Source organism: Lolium perenne, chromosome 3 (assembly GCF_019359855.2).
Source record: "Lolium perenne isolate Kyuss_39 chromosome 3, Kyuss_2.0, whole genome shotgun sequence".
NCBI classification, from domain to species: domain Eukaryota; kingdom Viridiplantae; phylum Streptophyta; class Magnoliopsida; order Poales; family Poaceae; genus Lolium; species Lolium perenne.
In genome coordinates, this window is record NC_067246.2 from 348042704 (window position 1) to 348068353 (window position 25650).

General features: G+C 42.6%; 2 protein-coding genes and 1 pseudogene across 2 annotated transcripts; 1 reads left to right on the forward strand and 2 right to left on the reverse strand.

Moving 5' to 3' along the window:
- Nucleotides 1–4808: 4808 nt before the first annotated feature.
- On the reverse strand, nt 4809–5213 carry LOC127340544 (mitochondrial import inner membrane translocase subunit TIM17-2-like). Its single transcript, XM_051366285.1, has one exon. The coding sequence runs from the start codon at nt 5211–5213 to the stop codon at nt 4809–4811; it is 405 nt and encodes a 134-aa protein (XP_051222245.1).
- A 5536-nt stretch (nt 5214–10749) lies between these two features.
- On the forward strand, nt 10750–13207 carry LOC127346145 (F-box protein At5g07610-like; annotated as a pseudogene).
- Nucleotides 13208–17762: 4555 nt separating this feature from the next.
- Nucleotides 17763–18963, reverse strand: LOC127339008 (MADS-box transcription factor 3-like). The gene has a single exon (XM_071827023.1). It carries the CDS (start codon nt 18920–18922, stop codon nt 18122–18124), a length of 801 nt encoding a protein of 266 aa, XP_071683124.1. The 5' UTR covers nt 18923–18963; the 3' UTR covers nt 17763–18121.
- Nucleotides 18964–25650: the final 6687 nt, after the last annotated feature.

The following is a 25650-nucleotide window of genomic DNA, read 5'->3' on the forward strand; positions in this document are numbered from 1 at the left end:
CTAGCCTAGAAGCTTCTCTATTTTCATGATAAAATGTCATATTCAATTATCTTAGTGATATATTTGTAAGTTTATTGGTTACATTCTAGAGGATGCCAAATTATTTTCTTCAATTTATTTTTCTATTGGATATTTTCACTAGTGGAGATCAAATACCCCGCACAAAAATAGGTACCATAGATTTCATTAAGTTTTCTAGCATCTACTGGATGGTATAGTTTTGTTTGATGATTTTATAGTACTAACATTGTTTTCTATTTCATTACTAATATTACCAATATATTTACGAGCATTATTATCAACATTGTTATCAGAATTATTACAATTGGTTTAAATAACTTTCTATTAAGATGTTAACTTATTTTGAACATGCCTTACATACAAAATAACAAATGGATTATCATGCTAATGCTATTTAAATTTAGTCTAAACATTGAAATAGACATACATCAATTATGAAATACTCCCACTGATCATAAGGACATAAAAAATATAAGCAAAATTTCTCTCAACCACATAATTTTGTTACCACTTCTATATAACTATACTTTTTCCACATACATTCGTATGTATTGTTATATCCGACTATAACAAAAATATCTCAATAGACGTTTTTAGAGCATGGCATGCCTGTCTACCTAAGATGACTTAGCTTCTAAGAAAACTCTATTGCTTAGGTGATGTCCGACAGTAGGTATGTTCTTCATTGTCCATCCTTTCTGGCACCACAATGGTAATCATGTTGGGGTTTGCCACATGGTACTACGTATCTCGGTTTGGAGTGATTTATTAACATGCTATTTAATGGTTTTTAATCAGTATTAATGCTAAGCATAGGAAAACGTATATGCTAGCATATGTCGATATGATGAGACACTCCTTGAATGGATCACAAACATAGTTTAGTCTTTCTTCTTTCTTTTTCAATTCTTATGAAAACCAACACTCACTACTCGCTAGGTATTAAGATGCATTGTTTATTTTGACGGTCCATGTACGAGCTTTGACATAATTCATTTTACATAATGCAACATATGGCAATGGTTGCAAAATAACTATCACGGATGAATGGCTCCGAGCCTCCGACCGAAGAGGAAGCCAAGATCAGCCATGTTGTGTAACATTGTCCACATTTGTTATCATGAATTTTCAGAAGTCAGAATCCGGCTTACATGCATGAAGAAAATGAGGGAGGAGCCTATGACAGGTCACGCTGAAATATCTGTTAATTGGCTTAGTCTGACGTGAAAGCTAGGAAATTTTGCAGCTCGAAGCTGATGGACCATGAATTTCATTAATTATTGTGTAGACGGCGAGGGATCGCGGATGAGGAATCGGGCAAGCCTGATGACCTTGGGTGGGTGGTGGCGGCAGCCTGCACCAGCTCCAGCCTAGGTAGCTTCAGCTCCCGCAGCTTGCGCTAATGCTCCCGGAATGGAGAGCATGGAGAATTTATGAGCAGAGCAAGTGTTACAGCAGACACATGCAAGTTGAAACCTGCTTTTAACACGAGTCAAGGAAGGCTTCGAAGCTGCAGATATACAGAATGCCGAAGTAGACATCTGTATTATATTTCAGTAACGCTACATCTACGGATGGTTTCATACGGAATCCAGATTACGGACAGACGTGGAGAGCAGCAGTTAAATTGAGGCCCTACAATCACGGAGGATAACATGATTTGAACCAACTGAAAATCACCACGTCATTCCGTAAGCTCTTTCCGTAGGAGCGAGTCCGTACGTCCAGCATTTCTGATTATATTTGCAGCTTGACCTTCTGTCGGGCAGCTTAATTAACTAAAACAACATGAATCACGAAAATCGCATATACATGCTGCAGTGCAGCGGAGAATATTGGTATATATTGTAGTATATTGTTCAGAGGACAGGCATTATGTCTGCAAGTTCATCCGAGATTTTAGACAGAGCTTTCCCGCAAGTCGATCAAGGCTACGAGGCCGCAGGCGGCGATCTCAATTACCCCGCCGTAGGCCGCGCCCGCCTTAAGCCCCTCGTAGACGGCGGCACGCGTGCCCAGGTGGATCGAGAAGAGGGCGCTGGCAGCGCCGCAGGCCACTATGGTGTTCACGGGGCCTTCATCGGAACGGCACATGCGTCACTAGTGGAAAACGGGCCTTTTGCACCGGTTGGTAAGGGCTATATGCACCGGATGCCCAACCGGTGCAAACAATCCGGTGCAAAAGGCCCCCCCCTTTTGCACCGGTTCAGTTACGAACCGGTGCTAAAGGGTGCACCACGTGGCGGCTCCCGGGCGTCCGAGCAGGAGGACCTTTAGCACCGGTTCGTAATACGAACCGGTGCTAAAGGGTCTGCCATGCGTAAAAGCGTCCTAAAACGCTGCCGCGGCAGAAAAACACTTTTTTTCGAATTATTTTCTACTCCCTTTTTTTTTCTTTTTTCGGAATTTCTAATATTTTAGTTATTTCACAAGTTTAGTCTCTAACTACCCTTATCTCTAGTCCAATTACTTACTCGTGCTCAAACTTCCCGCTCGGTCACCCATCCTCCCACTACTCTAGCACTAGCACGCTTAACTTCCAAGTTCCTTTCCATCCCGCATCCAAGTGCTTCGCGCGCATGTATGTGATAGTAGTATCATATCAATCCTATTAACATGTCGATCGATGTAATATTTCTTTATTGTTCGAATTTCAAATAATTATTTTAATAAACCAAAGTAATGTTGTAATAATAATCTTGAATAAATAAATAAACATTAACTTTATAATTTGTATTATTTTTAATTATTTTCAATTTTTAAATTTTTAAATTTTTTTTGCCAAACCTAAAACCTAAAAATTTGAGAATCTTATAATTTGCTAAAAGTAATAGCAATCTTTATGCAGGATGCAATTATTAATTTTAATTTTAAAAAATAAAAAAATATAAAATCCTAAATTTCTGGAAAAAAACTAAAATCTTCCTGCTTTCATATTTTCATTTGGAATTTTCAAAATCTAAAAATTAGCTAACCGGGTAAACCCTGGTGAATTCGGATGTAATTTTTTCCCACGATGATTTTGATATATTATACGTTTTTTTTCGACGTCGTATGCAAAAGTTAATGCGGTTTTACCATTTTTCAAACATTTTTTGCAATAAATGTGAAAATTCAAATTTGTTAATTTTCCCTAATAGTAGGTTGCATAACATACATGAATCTCAAAAGATTTTATTTTTTGAATAATCTATCATTTTCTTTTCTATTTTACAGTGTTAAAAAAGGCGATCCAGGGGGGGGGGGGTGCAAAAGGGTAGACCTTTTGCACCGGTTCGTAACATGAACCGGTGCAAAAGAGTTTGTGGCTGACGCCAACCCTTTTGCACCGGTTCGTGTTACGAACCGGTGCAAAAGGTCCCGTACGAACCGGTGCTAATGCCCCCTGGACGTGCAGACCTCACGAACCGGTGCTAATGACCCCTTTAGCACCGGTTCGTGCCAAATCCGGTGCAAAAGCACTTTCGAGGACAGGATAAAAGCCCTTGTTTCTACTAGTGCGTTGAATGCCGAGATAGATGGCTTCCTTGAACCCTTGCCAGGCTGCCGACCGGCGGACGCGGGGCCCGTTGGTGATGACCGCCTGGACGCCGCCGGCGAGGCGGCATCCCCTGGAGGAGCTGCGCAGAGTACCCCCGACGAAGTAGATGACGGAGCCGCCAACGGCAGAAATGATGAAGGTCCGGCACGCGGCCTCGACCACGCCCGGATTCGTCATCGTCGTCCTCGGTCGGTTTCAGGCCGCGTTGGTTCTGGCTTGAGTTACAAGTTGGCGACGATGGTTTTTGGGTCAGAATCAATGTCGTCGTGCATTCATATTTATAACCGTGATCATACTTGGATTGCAAGGTAACATGTAGGAGGGCTCCCAAGTTAAAGAAAGGAAAATGCTCCTAATCAGCCGACCGATTCGGCGCAAAAGATCGGTCGCCCCGCGTGCATCCCATCACCTGCATGCTGACAGTCAAGCGCGCAACGCTAGCTGGTTCCTATATTTCTGACGGGCACGCGCGCAGCGCTAGCTCAGCTGGTTCCTCTCCGACGCGCAGCACTAGCACTAGCCTGCTGGTTGCCTCTCTTTGAGTCAACTCATCCATGCCATTCAGGTTGTCCTCTTCTTATCTCACGTGGTGGGACACACTAGCTCTTGCAGCAGACTAAATTTTGCTACGTGTACTAGAGTTGGACATGCTTGCAACATGGACTAGGTGTGCTGCAAATCGGTGCGCCCCGCCATAGCTTGGTGTCACTGCTCAAGTCTAGTTGGTGCAAGTCGGCATCGACCATACGAGGTCGTGGCTCTGGCGAGTTGGATTCCCGGTTGACGACGCCGGATCTTCGAGATCATGTTGCCATGGATGATGAGGCGAAAAAATAGTAAATTTTCAGTATTATACACATAATCATTATTTTTGTAACAAACACGTGTGAATTTTGTTGTGTAATCAAATGCGAGATGTTGTAAGGTTTTATTGCCTTTTTGATATGCTTACCCGAAATATTTTGAGGATGCATGCTCCAAATTGGAGTATGTGTTTCCAAATTGTAACAAATGTGTAATACTTTTGTTGCCACATCACATACGAGATGTAGTTTTATAGGGTTGTCTTCTCTCGAATTTTTTTTATGATGTTTACGTAATGTCACAAACTTTTATTTTTGTTGTAATCGTTCTTGATTTTTATTGTATTAGATGGCGATTCTTGTTGTGAATGAATTTGTACAGAAAAAAATTGTTGCTCAGACACTGAGTTTATTCAGAAGACAAGCACGTACGTACTACAGGTCTAACTAACTTTGCGAGACTCCATGAAGGCATCGAGGCCGGAGACGACGAACCACACGGCCCCGCCGTATACGGCGCCCTTGAGCCCCTCGCGGACGGCGGCGCGCGATCCCCGGTGCACGGAGAAGAGGGCGTTGGCGGCGCCCCACGCGACGGCCACATTCAACGGGTCATCGACGCCGCGCGTCTCCCGCATACCGTCCTCGATGGCTGCTTCAACGCCCAGCCAGGCCGCCCAGCGGCCGACGCGGGGCTTGTTGACGACGACCGCCTGGACGCCGCCGGCGAGGCGGCTGCCCTCCGAGGAGCTCCGCAGAGTGCCCTTGACGAAGTAGAAGGCGGAGCCGCCGATGAAGGTGACGACGACGATCTCGCCCACGAAATAAGCGATGTCCGCTAGCGTCATCGGCTTCGATCGGATCGGTTTCAGGCGGCGGAGCAGTACCGTACCGTGGGTTGGTTCCAAGTTGGCGCGAGGGGATATCTCGAGTTCTTCGACTTAAATCGCTACTAGCCCAGAATTTATACGAGTACGTGATCAGTTTGGGTTACGAACAGATTGCGCCTCCAAGGAACTCGATGGGCTTGAGAAACAAGTTGCTTTTGAGATTGGATGAACCGGGATTGTATTGTCATCGACGAGGAGACCAGACGGAACAAGTTCTCCTCGCTGAATCTTCCATACGTGAAGTACCGCCAAAGACATACGTGCCCTTGCCACGTTTTTCTATACTCATATATCTTTGATGGAGCTTTTCTGAAGTGTGTACAAACAACGGTAGATAACCTCCTCCCCCGGGTCGCCTCCCTTGTTGGCTCGTGCAGAACCCTAAGCACTACAACAGAACCCCCCTACAGCAACGCATGAATCTGTATCTAAATGCACATATGGGCGTTGCTAGGGAGTTTACCAACGATTAAAAGTGCGTTGCGTTTTTGGGTGTTGCTAAGATGTAATGCAACGCATATATGGGCGTTGGTAACCAATGGGTCATGCGTTGCAAAATAGCAACGGAGGTTAAGCAACGATTTGTATCCGTTGGTACATATCGGGTACAGATTGAATTGGAATTGTTTTATTATTTATTCAAAGATAAATCTTATTTTTTTAACTGAGCGGTTTGATTGCTTGAGAGATTGTAGTATTTTTTTTTGCCTTGGCAAGATAATATATACATTATGAGATACGTATGACTGAAATCGCAGAGTCTGAATGCATTGCACGGACAAAAAACAATTTTTATTATTGGAATCGCCATCAGATACATAGACATTATCTTAAGAATACACATCTTACACAGTCTTGCTTCTAAGTATGATATACTAACTAAACCTCTCTCTATATATCCCTTCGAATATTTTGTCATCTATTGCATACAGTTGATATCAGAATGTACCAGTTCTTCATATATGTTAAGCCTGCAAAAGCAAAGTTCCATTTCAGCATGGATGTGTGAAAAAAATAGTTTAATGGATATATAATTTCTAGTACGTACTTGATCTACTACTGACCATGCAAAAATGTCAGAAGACATATCTGAAACGACATGCATGTAAATAAAGGGTAAAGTCTAATTTAGAAATCTAAGCAAAATGCATGTCAATCTCCTTTGATTTGTTTGAACTGAATCTCGGTTGATGATACCTTTTATAGTTACATCTGCAAGCTCCTTGAAATTTCTTCAACATCTCAGTAGCATACCAAAGCCTAATTAGCATGCAAGATAATTTGTGGCGCCCATCTGGAACAGTGCATCTCACCTACATCTCAAGTAGAAACCACTCAGATTTAATACAAATGGAAATAGGAACAAAAACAAGTGACCACGATACACATATCAACGATCCATGTAACAGCAGTAAAACCCTTTAATTGGCTAGATAAACAAAATGATCAGTCACATGTCATGAAGCACGAGTAACTGGCATGCATTTGTCTCTGGGCAAAGTTTTCAGTGGCTTTAAATCCATCCCAATAATAAATGGAGTTCCACTTTATTTGTCTATTAGACAACATGTAGGTAATCAACACGAGACAGATATGATATCCAGCAAATTAACTATACCAACATCACTAAATATAACTATTCCCAGTAATTTTTCCGAGGTATAGAAAAATCATCTGAGGTTTATGCAAGCATTCATAGTTTCCATAGAAAAAGGAGGTACACACAAAGTACTTGATCTCTAGCTGCCTTCTTAACATAAAAGCATGTATCAGAGGTTGAAAAAATAATTGCATGAAACTAAGGTCAAATGTGAGAAATTAAGACTATGGTTCATATATACGCATTCTGACAAGTGTGAGATGTCAAATCTACTATACATATAACAACATAATAAATGAAGTAGGTTATGATCTTCTTGCATGTCAGCTTCACATATATTTGATCTTGCCACGGATTATCTCGAAAAACATAAATGCCAAAACTGTTTTCCTTTCCGAGTTTCTGGAGTACATACCAGATTATGTATTATATAATCATACGTAATATTTCCTAAACTGAAATGCAATTTCAGAGTGCCATTGCATAGAAAATCAAGAAGTATAGAATAAATACAACTATCAGATAGTGTGATTGCTGCATCATGCATATGGGACATATTCATTTAGTATCATGTGAGGACGAATCATAATAGTGGTAAGGCATAATAGTGCTAACCTACTAAACCTAATAGGAATATTGATTTTGGTCACAATGAGGTATTCATGACTCTGTGAGATGCCATGATTCCGGACATGGGCGGAGTTGCGGCCGGCGCTAGCCGGGCTGTAGCACTAGCAACAAGCTCAGAAACATAAATCCCACTAGCAGCAAGCACGTCGTTCCTGCACACCTGCTTGAGAGTTTATGAGAAGAACATGCACATGCAACATATAAGTTTCGTGACTCAAGCCTTCCTCATTCTTCTTCATTTTCTTCCCAACTTCTTCCAAAGTTTAGGTTCAAAAAACTCCTATCCCGAGACCCTCACAGCAGCGGGTTGCCTGCATAGGAGATCACACGCCCCCAAGAGCCAAACAGTAAGTCAGTAAAATAATTTTCATACATCCTACGACAACTTGAACTAATGGACCTGTATGCATGGACATGTACGAAGACAACTACGGGATTATTATTTAGTTCTGCTTAAACTGTGGCATGGTAGTATCTGGTATAAATGAAAATTTTGCATACCATTAGTTAGAACCTCTCTTGCTGCATTTCTGGCTCCACCGCTCATTCCGGATTGAACTAGTTTGTGTATCTGATGATCAATGAGCTAGGAGAATCCTGATTACAAAACAGCAAAAGGTCAAAACTTAATTGGATGACAAGAAGCGACACTTGGGAACATGAGGATGCACAAAACTTCCAGAATAACCAAAGATTGATAGCTAATCAGACTTATTGCTCAATCAGATACAAAACTGAAAGAAGCAAGCCACAATACGTGTACCAAACAAAGCAGATGGTCCGGTGAGGTCATCAAAGCACGTTTAGTCCTGCCGTAATCTGCGGCAGCACAACCACGAAACGCTAGGCAGCAGTGAACAATGAGGGTTTGCCCCATCTAATGAGTGGCCATGTTAGGCGATGCAGCACGATGCAAAAAAAAAATCATGGAAAAAGTGTTAAACGCATCAACCAAAGGGAAAAATCAGAGAGGAAATGAACAAAACGAAACCTGGATTGCCGGATATCCGTCGTGTCTTCATTGTTCAAACTCGCGGCCTCGCCATTTAGATCTCCGGTGCGTGGTCAACGATCTAGGGTTTGGCGGATGATATTTCCCTGAAAGTCGATACAAGATGTAGCGGTAGGAACGGAGACATGACACGGAGAGGATATGAGATCTGGGCGCTTTAGGGATAGAACTAGCCTGTATTAGGAGAGATTGGATCGGCGGCGGAAGGAGGAGACGAACATGCAGCATCACAGGAGATGAGGAGATGAGAAGTCTACGGGGAAGGAAGTAGATGGGAGAAGAAAAACTGCTTGGATATAGGGGCCCACTCACGATCCAAATTCCCAAACAAATGGCCGTGCCTATCCACTCTTAGACTGCTCATAGTGGGAGTAACATAGGTAGTAACATCACACACCCCAAAGCATTTTGGTGACATGGCATGTCAATAAATGAAGAAAGAGAGTAGGGTAGTACTACCTCCATTTCAAGGAATAAGGCGCACGCGTATTCCAAGACGAACCTTGACCATAAAAATTGAGCAACAAAATCTTGATTATATTATATGTAATGAGTACCATTGGATTCGTATTGAAAAGAACTTTTCAATGGTGCTAATTTCATACAAATAATTTTGATCTATTTGAAGTAATTTTTGGTCAAACAAAAAGCTCGTAAAACGAGGGCGCCTTATTCCTTGAAACGGAGGTAGTAACTAGCTATGTTACCATAACATCACACTTCTCAAGACAAGATGAGTCTACAATCTAATAAATATGGCATGCATGACACCACATATATGTAACTACCCACTATGAAGGTAGTAACATAGGGTAGTAACATACACCATGTTACTACTCTATGTTACTCCCCACTATGACTAGTCTTAGCGCCAAAGGAAAATTTCTAAAGCGCGGGAGGTAACCCAATTTTTCGTGTCTAGCCTATTTGTGTACTATTTGACAACAGATACAACTTGCAACGCCTATATCGGTATCTATATTAAATTCTGACAACGCATACGTAAGAGGTTGCAAAGTATGTGTTGCTATAGGATGGTTCTCCTTGTAGTGAAGCCGCCACCGCAACAATGTTCCTTCCTTGATCCTACCATCCTTACCACCGCTGAAGGGGGGAGGGGGGATTTTGCAACTCGTGGCGGTGTTCAAGCTGGGGGTGGAGGCCCTGGTTCCGCCGTGTTGCACCTGCCTTGGCCATAGGGGAGCCTCAAGGTGGGGAGAGAGAGGGTGAGTCATAAGGCGATGAGTCACCGGGACAGGTCACATGAGTTACTCAGCTTCAGATCACGCAACGACGGTGAGATCATACATGCTGCTATAATTCACTATAAGGCAACATGTGCGCGATTAGAATGAGTTATGTCTTGCCCTAAGGGCTCCCAGGATCCGTCTTATAAAGGCTCCGAATCTAGGGTTACAGGGGTAAAGATCTTGCTGGATACGACTAGCCTAGACTAGTAAAGGATTCATTGTGTTGCACGTCATGGATCCAACCGTCCTTAATCATGGACTGGATCTGACAGATCCTACCTTTGGAATCTCCGGAAACTGAGCCGCCCGATGAACTATATGTCTCACCAGCATCTTTGGGCCACCCGTGCTTACCGGAATTAGGACCACGTCGCGGTATACATAGTTGGTATTCCCAACAGTGCTCGTAGGCTTTGCAGGATGGAACGAGTTAGTAGCGGGCTGCATGATGGAGTGAATAATTTTCTTTTAGCTTCTTCATTGACATTGTCAGCTACTACTCTGTTATTGGAGTACAAAGTTAAAAACTATCTGGTTTGCCATAATGCCTAGGCGCTAGTTTCCGTGCGGGAAAACAAGTTCGCCCACACAAAATAGCGTCCCAAACTATGCGGAAAAACAAATTATCCGTTGACATTGTATACCCACTCAAAAAAATTTGAAGCACGCGACTGTTTTGCCGTGACACCTAGGCAAATTTTGAGATCGGGTGGGAATCAGACCAAACTCCTCGCAGTAATCACTTGGTTCTTTCACACTTTTTTTGAGGGGTGCTTATTTCACAGTTGGTATCTGGTAATATGTACTACTTTCATAAAAAAAATGATCAGTACTACAGATGTGATACTGTGCACAGTATGTAGAGAATGATAATGGCTTGCTGGGAAGTGCATCTTTTTATTTGGTTTGAGGATTCCCCATAAAAATACTACTAGTACCTGGGACTCGCACGGCCCAAGTAAAAAAGCCCAGATAAACAGCACCTGCCCGTATTGCCCTGCACTCCACTTCGCAGAGTCACTGCCGCAGCATCCATCCCGCCGCCGGTCACCCAGACCCTGGCCAGAACACGCTTGCCGGCGCGGATGCCACCGCCCTCGCTCTAGGTTTTCTTGCGTGGCCGCCGCCGCCGCCCTGCACTGCCGCCGACCCGCAGATCTCCTCCTCCAGACACCGGCATTTCCCACGAGTTCGTCCTCCGGCCCTCTTCCCATGGCCGCCGCCCTGCACTGCCACCGCTGCTGCTGACCTCCTCCTCTAGTCTTCCTCACGAGACGATTCGTCGTCCCGCACCCGCAAGCTCACCAGTTCGTCTCTGGCGCCAGCATTTTCACTTCCTGCGCTGCGCGGCAAGGTGAGCAGCAACCCCTCTCCATCACGTTCGTCCTCCCTGTATTTTCTTTGATTGTTCTGGCATGTTGTCATTCATGTTGAGTTGAACCCCTCTAGTTTGCTGTTAATCGAACATGTGTAGGTAGGATGCAAGAGTCATATTAATCTGATTCTTCTTATTCTTGAAATAATCTAATAGAATATGAAGTCCGATTCTTAATTTTGTAGGAGTGGACATATTGTGTCCTTTCTCACTGCCGCAAGATTGAACACATATTGATCTGATTCCTCCCTATTTTTCGTCGATTGTTGTGGCATGTCGTGCTTTATGTGATTCATCAACCTGTGTAGTTTGCTATCAGTATTGATCAAATATCTGTAGTAGGCACGAGTCGTATGACAGATTTGAACCTTTATTAATCCGATTCCTCCTATTCTTGATTCTTGAACGAATTAAATTTTAATTATTATGTCTGATTCTGAATTTTGTAGGATTGAACAGATTGGGCCTTTTCTCGCCACTGCATATTTTGTTAGACATCAATGTGTAGGAATTAAAACATTGTACATCAAGACGCGCTACTTGATAGTTGCATATATATGACTACTGTTTATTTTTTATTGATCTTTCCTTAGAATCTAATCTCTGCCCCAACGATCTGCAGATTGGCTGTTTCTTGCATCCATGATGATGGCGGAGGGCTCCATGCAAATTGCCTCAGTGAGTGGCGACCCAACAGCCTAGCTCACCGACCATATGCTCACGGAAATCATCTCGCGCGTGCCCTACAAGTCCACCTGCTGCTGCAAGTGCGTCTCCACGCGCTGGCGTGACCTCATCTCCCACCCCTATCACCGCAAGGAGATGCCACAGTCCCTCATCGGCTTCTTCCACGAGAGTTCTGACGAGAGTTCCAACAGAGAATGCTCCGACAAGTCTGCTCGCTGTTTTACCAATGTCTCTGGGAAAGGTGACCCTCTCGTTGACCCCTCGCTATCGTTCCTGGCCAAGTTAGGTTTGGTTAGCATTGTGGACTGCTGCAATGGCCTACTCCTCTGCTTCTTTTGTAAGCAGCGTGATCCCGTGGAGTGGGATTATGTTGTCTGCAATCCTGCCACTGAGAAATGGGTGGTCGTGCCTGGCACCAAATGGACAAGCAATGTGGTTGCTCGCTTGGCGTTTGATCCGGCTGTCTCCTCCCACTTCTATGTGTGCGAGTTCGTAGAAGACTCAAGTGTTTGCATTGCTGCGGTGGTGATCTACTCGTCCAAAACTGGAGATTGGAGCTACAAGGACAATGCTTGGAGCGTCTATGAAATACAGAAATAGAGATACCCCCCTTATCAAAAAGTGTCTTCTTTAGGGGGGTGCTGTATCTATGTGCTTTTGATCATAGACTTGTAGCCCTTGTCGTGGAGGAAAATAATTGGAAAGCCATGCATCTTCCTATGGCAGAATGTTACAGTGGTTTCGGTGACCCTTCTTATGATATTTATCTATCACAAGGGCAGTTGTATTTTGCACATAAAGGTGCTTCTCAACTATCAATCTGGTTTCTTGAGGATCCAAGTAGTGAAAATTGGACCTTCAAGCACATTGTCAGCCACTTGCAGATGTTGGAAACACAGTATTTAGCATATTCGGCTGGTTATGTAGTTCTCTCAATCCACCCCGAACACAATTTGATTTTCCTAGTATGTCGGTACGAGGAGACACTAATGTCATATGACATGGATTCTAGGGAGGTGCATATTTTATGTCAGCTTGGACGGGATGGAAAAATTCATCGGAGCAAGACTAATTATCTTCCATATGTCCCCTTGTACTCTGAGCTATTGGCAGATGGGCACTAACAGTTTTGCGTAGTGCGGTGCAGTTTCTTCGCAGTTATCTGATGTTAGTGGAGTTGGCTTTTGAATTCGAGCAGAAGTGACATGTGTATGCGTTTATTGATCTGTTATACGTTCTGTAACTTCTGTTGATGCTTCAGTACACTGATGCGATGTCCTGCATGAGCTCTGTATTGCAGTTAACTTAGTGAATGAGCTTTATATGTAGCCATGGCTGCTAGTCCATGCATTGGTACTATTGTAATCATAGATATTTATGATCGTTTTGTTCAGCCAACATTGACAAGTAAAAAAGTGTGTGTTTAATATCTAAAATATGTTCTCTGCTTATTTCTCTGGGAAATCTTAGATGTGTTGCAACTTTTGCATCTAGCTCTCATGTTACTGCGAGTGTAACGATCAAAAAGTGCTAACATGTGCGAACATATATGAACTAAAATTAGATTTGGTACTAAATAAGGGTTAATTAAGAGAAATGTATACATACCTTCCCAGCCGCCACCCCCGCCACTCAAAATTAGGTCAAACGTAAGGTTTCTAGCTGGCCTTTGGATGTATATCCAAGAGACCGGATAAATACCACATTTGGTATATAAAACCTGCCTATCCTAACACAACCCGGCACCTACCCTGTACATATTCTCAGGGTTTTGAGAAGGCGCCTCATTACTCTTATCTTTCTCTACAATTTTAACTCATAGTAATTATCTAGCCTATGTCATTCTGGTGGAAGATAGTGGTTGTCTCCAGTGATCACTCTATCCAATTTGTCCAAACCATGTCATCAGCCACCAACTCCACGGTTTTTCTGTTGCGGGGCTAGCATTGAGCTGGTGTTAAACACAACTTCGATAGAGCATGCCATAAATTATGTCAAAACCTTCACCGACACATCGACACATACAGGGAAGGTGATGTCCAATTGTTTGGCAAGAGCACGGATTGAAGAGTCGCGCCACTTTTTTCCACGGCTATGGTAGCTAGTACCTACGGCGTGAGGTAGGCAGATCTAGATGACTTCATTTTAGGTAATTCCTTTCCTATATATTGTCAATATGATTTTACAAGAATGTGTGGAACTGCCTTTGTTTACTTGAATAACTCTAAATATCATATGCTTTTAATATAGGTTGAGATCGGTTTTTTCAAGGTTTACTTCCGGGAAGACCATTTGACCCCTACTTTGAGAGCTAAGCATAGATCACATGGTTAAAACTGGTGTGCTTATCCAAAGCTCAAGTCACTTTGGTTAGTGATGGGTGACTAATTAATTTATGTAAATACTCTTAGGAAGATATATATTGGTCACATTAGATCTTTGTGACATCATCCTAAGGTAATAAATTTTGTGTTATTTATGCATCACTAGATCATTTTATACTATGAACATGGTTTATACAAGAATATACATGTCATATACCTTTGTAAAATTTGTGGTTTCAATTATTTTAATACCTCCAAACTTACTATGTTTTTATTCTAGGCTGAGATTGATGCCTCTAAGAATACTAAGTACAAATTACCACATCTTTGAAGACTTGAAGTTGACTGTAGACCGGGCCGTTAGCATGCTAGGTGTGTGGGAGTAACTTTGACTACTTGTGTTCGTAATATTGTGTGTCTTCTTGCTTTATCAGAAAATTTGGAGGATGCAGTATACTTAGGTAACTACATACTTCCTAATGTCACTCTAAAGTAATAATTCTTAAGTAATTTGTGTACCTTAAAATCCTTTAACATTATTGACATTATTTTTAAGATAATAGGATTTTTTCTTGAATAGGTCTATGTATACTTTGTTTTATTATACATGAAATTTGGTTCTGCATGTAACTTTGACAAAGTATCTTATACCTTATCTTGACGCCGAGCGTAGATCAAATGGTTAGCACATAAGGTGTGCGCGTGACCTATCCAGAGCTCGTCTTTCCTTGTCGCATTATTGGGTGTCTTCTTTGTTTCTAAAAGTAAGTTCAAGAAGATGGATGTTCCTAACTTCAGCGATACTTGATGGTCACCCATCGCAAGGTAATAGTATTGAAATTATCCATACATTAGCAAATTATTATGTTACCGGCATGGCTTCTGAAAGAATATACTTGGCACCTAAGTTTTTGTTTTTTACCTTGAATAGCTGTGCGTACTATGTTGTTTATTTTAATATGAGATGATTCTCTAGTTCTAGCTTTGAGCAAGTTATTTCACCCATTTGGTTAACACGCTAGATTGCAAATTTGCAATAGTATGTGTGGTCCTTCTTCCAATGTTATCAGTATCAAGATACCAGGTAGTATCATTTTCTTGTCAGCAATATTGTATTATAGAATCATATCGTAGTAGCACGATACTACAAAATTATATTTTTATTAAATAACATGTATATATATTAATAATATACGTTAATTAATTTAAATTTAATTCTTTATTTTGAATTTTGAGCATATTCAAATTATATAAATATGGGCTAACTTATCAAATAATGTAAATATTCAAATTATTTAAATTATATAAATAATTAAATATGGGCTAACTTATCTATTGTATGATACAAATAAAACTAATTACGAACCCACAAAACAAAAGGATGTGTATGCTTAACAATCGGTACAAACAGATGGCTAGTTGACTGCTTTCTTGCATATAAAAACTCCCTTTTAAAACCATCTCTCGCCCAAATTTATTTAAGTTGTATTGTTTATACATTTAGTTAAACTTGAGACTACAAATAACTTCTACTCTTTAGCTTGTCATACGTTGTGTTCATTTCTTTTAGCATATACATAGGATCATTTTATATCGGGATACTAAAGATTTGGCGATACGTACTGGGTTACGACTAAGATCCTACCAGATTAAGATATCATCGCGATATGTATCGATTTGCCGCAGTAGTATCGTAAAATCATAAGATACTATGATACATACTGACAACCACGGCTTTTTCATCAAAAGATGTTTATGAGCTTATCCCTTTTATACTATAGTTTCAAATACTCAACTATATTGGGGCTACATTATTTTCATATGGTGCAGCTAAATGTGATAGTCCACTAAAAGGTTGCTCTAGCAGGCCATACGGAGTTATAGCTATTTATGCAGGCTATCGCTAATAGCCGTAGCCAGCTATTTAAAACATTATTTTAGACGCTTGTTTTATATATTTTTGATCCCAAACAACGCCGCTGTGGAAAGAGCATATCAAGGCAATAACCCTAGAAATAGGATTTAAAGCCGACATCACCATATTATTGGGTTTATTTATTTAAAAGGCCCCTATTTTCCAACCTACATCACACACTGCATTGCTCTAGTCGGAGTCAGTTCAGCTATGTCCCAATTTGTGGACTGTATGATTCATTTATTTTTGGTCTTCCAGTTAGTAGCTCACACAACTTCATTTTATGGACTACCATAGTAATTTTCGGTAAAAAAAGGGGGATGATTGTTAGTGGTAGGAAAACAACATCTTGGGATGAAATGGCAGTCGTTGTTATTTGTTCGTTCCTAATCCTAGATAGATATGTTCCAGAAGTGAAACTATCACGTACAAAATTGGGGGCCGGGTTTATTTTAGCATGGTAAAATAAATATTGTCTAGCGCATATATAAATCAATGAATTGTTACCAGCATGTGAAAATGATCCCAAAAAAATATGAAAAATATTTTATCGACTTGATGAATATTTAATGATGGCTAGCTGGTCAATAATGCTTATGGCAGCAGGTAATTGAATCTTGGACTTATCTAGCCACGGTTAGTTTATTACTCATTCCCCTGGCAGTATAAGCGGGAATTTATTGTCCACCTAGCCATATATATTTAGATATTTACAAACTCGATTAAGTATTTTTTTTATGTTTTGTTCAGGAGAACGTTTTCACATATTATTACTTCCTCCATTTCTAGCTAGAAAAGCTGCTGAACTTTATCAGATACATATGTATATTGGTATGTTTTAGTTATAGATACATCTAATTATTTATTTAGAGTTATCAACCACCAGATTAAGGCCACCTTCATTGGGCATAATTTTACAGATCGATCAGCTTAATTAACATGTGCTTGAATAATGAGTATTGACACAAATACACAATAGATCTGTGTATCTTTGCAATATAATGTGTCCAGCTAAGGAGAATTAATAAAAAGGCTTGTATTTTTATTGGCATGCAGGGACATATTACATGCCATTACAGTGATAATCGGGCCCGTGATAATCGAACCTAATCTGTTGTGATGCACGAGCCAAAGCCAGTGTACCGCAAACAGATGAAATTTGAAAAACAGCCACACCATTTCATATGCATGGATCATCCGCACAGATGGGATCATCAGCACCTAGACGCATATGACCAAGGAGAATTGTTACTAGTTTGTTCCTAATCCTAGATAAATATGTCATGAAGTGAAACTATCATGTACAAAGCTGGGGGTGGGTTTATTTTGGCACGGTCAAATAAATATTGTCTAGCGCATACAGAAATCGATGAATTGTTACCAATATGTGAAAATGGTCCCCAAAAAATATGAAAAATATTTAATCGACTTGGTAAATATTTAGTGATGGCTAGGTGATCAATAATCCTTATGGCAGCAGGTAATTGAATCTTGGACTTATCTAGCCATAGTTTGTTTATTACTCATGCCCCTGGTACTACTATTGGGTATGTTTATTTGGAATTATCTGCCACCATATGAAGGACGCCTTCATTAATTGGGCACAATCTTACAGATCGATCAGCTAAACATGCTTGAATAATGAGTATTTGCACAATAGATCCTTGTATATATATATCCAATGCGGAGTTAGTAAAAATGCTTGTATTTTTTATTGATTTAGAGCAACAGTTTACAAGCCATTACACCGATCGATAATCGAACCAAATCTGTCAAGCTGCAGGGGCCGAAGCCGGTGCACCGCAACATCTGAAATTTGAAAGACAGCAACACGATTTCATATGCATGGACGATCATCCGCACAGATGGATTATCATCACCTAGACGCATATGACTAAGGGTAGCAATGGAGAATTCAAGACAAACAAACTAAACGACAAGACACGATCGGATCTGCTAGCTAGCCAGCGCCCGATCTATTTCAGAGTTCATCTGAGCCGTCCATACAGGCATGCATCCATGCCATGCATGCATGCCAAGAATGAACGGGGGAAATGAACTCGCATCCTCTTCTCAGTAGAGGCCGGGGAATCCGAACCCCTGCTGAAGCAGCTGGTCCAGGTCGGCGACGGCGAACACCTGCGGCGGCGGCGGCGGCGGCGTCATGCCCATCATCATCAGCTGCATCATATCCATCTCTGCGGCGTTGGTGGCGTTACCGCTGCTGCCTGCACCGAAATCATACCAACCATAGCTGCCGGCGCCCATGCCGAGGAGCTGCTGCGGCGGTGCCGTCACGGGAACCATGTTGGAGCGGTTCCTGGCCGCCATGGCGCGGCCGTGGTTGAGGGCGTCTTGGAGCACCTGATTGGCGCGCGCGGCGACGGCGGCCTGCACCACCTGCAGCGCCGCAGCGAACTGCATCAGCTCCTCCTCCCCCATGTCGCGCACGTCGGCCTCCAGCCACGCCGCCACGGGGATCCCCGCACAGCGCTCCTTCGCCATCGCCATGGCCGCGTCGACCTGATCTTTCTTTACCTTCGCCGCGTCCAGCTTCGCGCGCAGCTCTTGGTGCTGGCGGTTCAGGTCCGCCACCAGCAGCGTGTTGTCCTCTGCGGCGCCGCCGGTATCCGTGCCGGTGGGGTCGAAGCGCTGGATGACGGCCTCGACGGAGGGGTGGCCGAAGGAGAAGGCGTTGCCGGCGCGGGAGAAGACGACGGCGGCCACCTCCACGCCGCACATGATTGCCAGCTCGTTGGCCTTCTTGAACAGGCCGGAGCGGCGCTTGGAGAAGCAGACCTGGCGCGCCCCCTCCCTCTCGATCGGCCGGATCTCGATCTTCTGGCGGCCGATGCTCGTGCGGCGATGCGCCATTGCCGTGCAAACCTGAAACTGAGACAGAGAGAGCGAGGGTAGGTGAGGTGGATCTGCTACGGCCTACGGGCTGGCATGGATTGCGTCGTTTATATAGCGGCGCGTGAGGGAGAAGAGTCGTGAGGAGGAATACTCTCTGAATGAGTTGGCGTATATTCATGCTGAGTTATTATGTATACGCACGCTGAGCTATATCATATATGCGCACGATGGGTTGGCTGTTGGAATGTACCGTATACACAGCTCATCACGCGCAATTCATCTTGCACACTCACGTAACTTGGCTAAGGAGATCTCTCCACCCCCCCCCCCCCCCCCCCCACCAAAAAAAAACATAGCATCGTCGGAGGTGGTGGCGGCGCCCCGTACGTCGAAGACACGGTGGGGTGAGGATGACGCACCCCTGCTTCATCTCTTCGCGCGGACAGGTGGTCTCGGTAATGCGTGGTGGTGGAGCGGCAAGGCCACGGCGGTGGTGCACCACGATAGCTCAGCGCCTAGGCAGGCGGCTCACGGCGGCCATTTGGGGCCAGAGGTACGGGCGATGGCTGCGCCCAGATGCAGCTGCCTTGCACCGGTTGGCCCTTCGCCCAATTCTCCGCCGCATCGTTGCTCCTCGTGGTGCTCGGGGACGTCACGGCCAAGGTTGCCCTAGATCTGCTGGTCTAGTTCAGGTGGGTCCTGCGGTCGGTGTCATCCGATAGTGTGTAGGGGTTGCTGGCCTGGCTTCCGTTAAAGGGTTTCTGGCCCTGCTGGGCTCCAAGCACCATGGAGATGTGGCCACGGATGAATACATTTCTCGTTTGGACATGTGACAATGCATCATTGTAGTCGTTGCCATTTATGTGAGAAAATTGTTCATAACTCGCCGTGTATGGTAATTTTTGCTGAGTTGGATGTCTGATATCGTGTATGACAACTCATCATCGAGAGAGTAATTCTCATCTCATCTCCTATCTATTCACCTTCTATTGTCAAGTATATGTGAAAATGTGAGCACATCTTTACACTGTCAAACAAGTTAAAAACAAAAGGTGGCCAAAAGTTTAAGTGTAGGTACTTACTTTCAAGATTTATAAAAAATTGAATATTTTTCTTGAGAATTTTAGATATGTGAGTGGGGTGAACGTGTTCATATAGTCGGTCAATCAAGCACGTAGTGGAGACGAGAACTATGTTGTGCTTCTTGAGGTGGGTCATCAACGACCAGACCACAATGTTCATCTTAACTCATATCCTTCATCAACAGACTATATATAAACATGTCTTCCCTACTTATATTTTAAAATTCCTTTAGAACTCTCAAGAAAATATTCATACTTATTTGGATCACGTGCCCAAACTTATAATTTTCCTCTGCCAAAATTTCGTCAACTTTTCTAGTAGTATCGAGATGATTTCATCTCTTCTCGAACGTACAACTCATCATACACTTGAACTTCGCGCATAGCTACCGTTCTAATGGATTAGCATCTAGTAGTAGGGCTAGTAGTATGGTGGTGATTTCAATCGGGCTACTTAATGGCCAATGGATTATCATCTCATCAAGCGCTTCGTATATTGAACACTCACAATTCATCACGCCCATACTAATTTGAACATGTGATAACTTGTCGTCAACATCATGATCCTCACTCTCAACATTTCGCATGCCTTAGTGACCATAGATGTGATGGGGATGTGAAATCCTGATGTTTTCCTTAATAATTATAGAGGAATTTGGAAATTTATCAAGCACACGGGCTTTATTCTCATGCATAACTAGTTCTTTGCTAGTGGAATAACCACAACAAGGGATGCATGCGATTGAGCTAGCTGAAAGTTAGTGGTAATGAATGGATTACTATTCTAGTAACTTTATAAGTTGATGCTAGATGATACTCCAACACATTAGGATGTCCATCGCAAGCTTCATTCCTAATTTGGAGATTGATATATAAGGATCAAGACTGCTTTATCGGGTGACAACGCCGGCGATTGTACTTTTAGCTATGCATGGATTCATGTTTGCGTTATTTTGAGTTAAGTTTGTTTAGGGATTTTCCTCCCACTCGCAAGAGCAGCGACGAGTCCAGGTCAATCTCTGTTCTCCGATATCTGACCGTGTTCGGTTACAAGTTCAATTCCATGTCCCACTTGCGTGATAGATCTCTCTCGTACTTCTTGGCCCATAGTTTGATTGCCCGGTTAGGTTTTCCACGACGACGTGGGTCTTAAGGTTTCTCAAGGTGTCCATGTCAGAGATCCAATGTACTACATGTGGTGGTTGTAGTAAGACTGGCGAGAGGGCTCTTCGGCAATGCCCACCATGAGAGGCTTAGGGTTGATGGAATGCTACAGGTTAGCACTAGACATTAGATACCAAACGAGCAAGAGGCGAGATCAACCCAGGTTTGGGGTCCTCGATGAGGTAAAACCCTTACTCCTGCTTGTCTGATCTTGATTATCAATGAAAAAATGTTACAATGGGGCAGCCGATAGATTTCTTGGTGGTGATCTCGCCGAGAGACAATGTTTCTAGGGTTTAATGTATGCGGGATCGATTGTGTAGGTTATGAGGGTGGAGATTTGGCATGGATTCGACTAGATTAAAATGAGATCTATTCTATCTTTGTCTTAAGTGACGTCTTCTTGTCTTGTTCGTCAAGAATCCGTCTCCTTCCATCTTTTCATCATTGCAACCGACGCATTGGTCCATCTTGGGTTGCAGTGAAGCTCGTGGGCCCCTTTTTGGGCCAGGGGAGGTAGGTCAATGTCGGTTACCCGAAGGGTAATGCCCTCACCAAAGACTTCGATTTAACATATATCCACTCTCTAAAATTTTAAATGTTAATCATGGTCGAGGGACATATTTTTATTGGCCACAACATCTAAAATGTTCTTGTATTAGGGGTAATATGTCGATTGAAAAAGATTTAATGGACATGGCTCAAGTCTAGTTAATAGATGATGTTAATGTGCCGTTTACTAATAAGTTAGCAAAGAACCGCTTGGCGTTTGAATCCGAGAAGACTGGTAAGGAAGTGGATAATGTCAACACGATGATTCTTTGTCCAGTGAGATGAATGATGATGATATGGTGGATGGGAAAGATAAGAAGCAATATAAGAGGGTTGGTGGTACTTTACATTATGATACCTTTATAAAATCGGCAGCGCCCCTCGAGGGAGACCTCCGAGTGATGCATGTAAAATGCATACATGTTTTTTGTATTTTGTTATGTTAAATTCCCAAATATTTATCAATTTTATTATATTTATTCGTAATAGCCTATTAGTTGTTACAAAAGTGCACAAATAATGAAAGAAGTTCTATTGGAGAATTTTCCAAAACTTGCCCCCCCCCCCCCCCCCCAAAAAAAATCCTACAAAGTTGTTGGAAATCTTCCAAGCTTCGTTCTACACATAAAGTTTGTCACAGATGCCACCTCTGGACCGGATTTATCGGAGTGTACAAAAGTAACTTTGGGAATCCGAGAGTTGGTAAAGTATTTGACTCGAACTATTTCCGTACTTGATGGATTAGACCCATGGTCGGTTTGTTGGACTCCTTGGAACATAAGGAAGGCCTTGAAATGTTCTAGAGGTGACCAAGAGCCCTTGGATCAAAGAGGCATCAATCCCATGACTTACCTTACATCCGTAACTCCATATATTGAGGGCAAACCATAGCATTTTCAAGGCACCAAGCCATTGTGAAGATAAATCATTCTCTTGGTAGCCTCCAAGGAGGAGGAGGATCCCATTAGCACCATCTCCATAGAAGAAGGGGCAAGATGCCTCTGGCCCCAAGGGCAGCCACCACCCTAGGTATCCGCCTCCACGGAAAGCCGCCACCATGGCCAACTCCTTCACCATCTATTTGAGGTTGCTCTTCTCCAACAACAACTTCATCAACCCTTTTGTCTTCATGGCCATGTGTGAGTAATTCCCCTTGTAAGTGTGGGGTGTAAGGGAATTGGATGAGATATCTTATGTAATGATGAATACCTATCATAATTTGAGGTGACTATCTTGTTGTTGCTTGTATACGATTGTTAATGTAATTTTGTTGTTCTTAGTGCTTGTTACTAGGGCCGAGTAACATTATTTCATTTATAACTTTTATTGCCGAATCATAATATTAGTTTTTTCACTTTCAGATTGTTCAGCTAGGGTGGGATGGAATCTCTTTCCAGCTACATTCACGAGCCAAAGACTCAATGAGGACACCCATTAGTTAGGATCTGCTACTAGCTTAATTAAAAAGCTATTTATACAGCCTTTCCGGAAAAACAAAATTTACACCATGTACATATTTAAAATATTGTGTATGTACAATTGGAAATAAGAAACTCTTTGTCACTTGGATTTTAAAAGTTGTCGCCCAATCTTCAGAAAAAAAAAGCATATAGTTAATAACACATATAGGAATTTTTAATATCTCATGCAAAAGATTTCTAATATGTTATCTGCCATATCTTCTGCTTTCACAATAGGGTCCAGCAAGAAGATAATATTCAAACCATATATACATTTTATTATGCTTAATAATCAATGAAACTAAAATGTAACAACTTAGTTTGTTGAATTTTTTTTATTGGGTGGCAGTTGTTTCCTTTATTTATCTTATGTGCGCGAATATATTTTCTTGCAGACTTCCAGCACTTAAGTGACAAACATATATGATCTTGGAACTCACTTAGCGGCGGCTGCGCTTTTCAGTCTCCTTGATTTACTGGACCTGCTATGTTTTTATTTGCATGCTTCGATGATGGTGCTTATACAATGATGAAAATTGTCCACATATAGTAGTGCCCCTTTTGGTCTGAAGTAATTTATAAAAGTGGAAAGATCTAATGAGGGATTAGGTGTAGAGACATTCCTACTGATAGTTCATTTGATGATGAATGGTGATGCTACCATGGGTACTTATGCTATTTATTTTGGTATGTATGCAAACACAGGAGTATCAACCTCTGTCCGTACATGGAGATTGGAGTTCCATCAACTCTTCTTGGTCTCTAGACTGCTAGTGTCTATGTCTTTACTATTAAAGTGAAACATGCAATGTCACACTTCTCTTGATGTCACACTCCGTCCAATTTACAAGCAAAATACCACCGCACAACAACAACATACTCTTGAAAATAGCCATCCCACCATGTTCGCGCTCTATAGCTAACAAATCTTATCTCTACCCGCGTTTCTCTCTCTAAGTTTTATGCCAGCGAGCAGTTGTTGGCATAAATCCCGAAATTATGGCTCCAATCCTTCGCATCTCCTTTATCTTCTCCTCGTTTCAGTTCGTGGAGATATATTCGCATGCACAAGGCTCGTATCATAACCCTCAGGGCTCAGTCTCCCCTGAACTAACCTGCCTTTTGCACCGCGATATATCCGCAATGTCTCCTCTAATCTGAAAAGATCTCGATCAACTCTCCTCGCAGCGGCCAGAGCAACCCGCTGTCACGGCCTTGCTTCCCTCTCATGCGGCGCCGCCCCGGTCGCGATTTTTGGCGGCTTCCTCTGCCGTCGTGCAATTTGCTGCAATCCCGCGTGGCTGGCCCCATTCCTTACTAGGAGCAACAGCGCGAACCCGAAGACGGCCAGGACGCAGCCGACAATGTCTGACATGAGTGTCAAACCGTCCAAACTCTCAAGCCTTCATGGAAGTCCACGCCGGCGAGGAACCCGGGAACGAGCGGCTGTGCATCGAGGATCCGGCCTTGAGCGTATGCGCGTGCACAATTGGCCCTTCAGTCGGTAATGGTTTGATGCGCCGGCCGCGCAACCGCACTCCTGGAGCACTCACGCGCACGTATACCATTTGGTGTTGATCCACGTCCCGATCTCGCTAGCAGGGGTGCTTGGCTCGGTAAGTTCCATGCTCATTCTGTCTTTCAGCCTGTGGTGACTGGTGAGTCAATCTGACATGACGATGCTATGTGACTGACCAGAGACAATAGGGAGGTGAAGCGCCAGGATAATAGATATGTAAGACAAGATGAGCCAGTTCGCGGCATCCTGCAGCAGGCAATCTATTAATTCCCCACTCTTCTAAACTATGAATTGATTTGCTGACACTTCACATATAGCTTAACATTATGTGTATTGTGTGTACCCCATTGTTTGATTAAATGTCCAGATGCTAGGCTGTTGAGCGACCTCCTTGATTCATCGATGGAATAGCTCTGAGCTAGCCAAGGCCTTGAGCGAGCTCCTGAATTTCTTGCCAATCAAATAGCTGCATTACGTATTGTCCTTCTACGTCACATTAAGAATTTACGCACAACACGTCTAAGAGCAGGAGTCTAGGAGAAACGTTATTGTTGTTAGCTACATGAAAAGTTCACATTTACCTATCATAGATATCCTTGCATTTGATTGTTCGTGTAAGCAGTATGTAGTGATTTATTTACTTAACATAATTCGGTGTATTTGTTATCATGTGATGGCTATATTTCATTTTGTTTCAACTACAACATGCTCATAGTAGTATTCAACTTCTTGAAACACTCAAATTTTATTCCAGACTAAACAGGAATGGTGAATCAAAAATGTGATATTGATATGTTGTCATGTATAGTGGACGGATGTTGTTCTTTGGCTCTGATCTTGTGGTCATTGAAGATTAATATTTTCTGCAATTGATCTGTCTAGGATGGATCCTTACTCCTTAGGCATTATATATGATGCGATAAACACATTCTGGATGTTATTTGGATGGCAAATTTTGCTAGACTGTGG

Bases quoted from the DNA above. Each gene is read 5' to 3' on its own strand.
- LOC127340544 (XM_051366285.1), bottom strand. From the start codon at position 5,213: ATGACGCTAGCGGACATCGCTTATTTCGTGGGCGAGATCGTCGTCGTC.
- LOC127339008 (XM_071827023.1), bottom strand. From the start codon at position 18,922: ATGGCGCATCGCCGCACGAGCATCGGCCGCCAGAAGATCGAGATCCGG.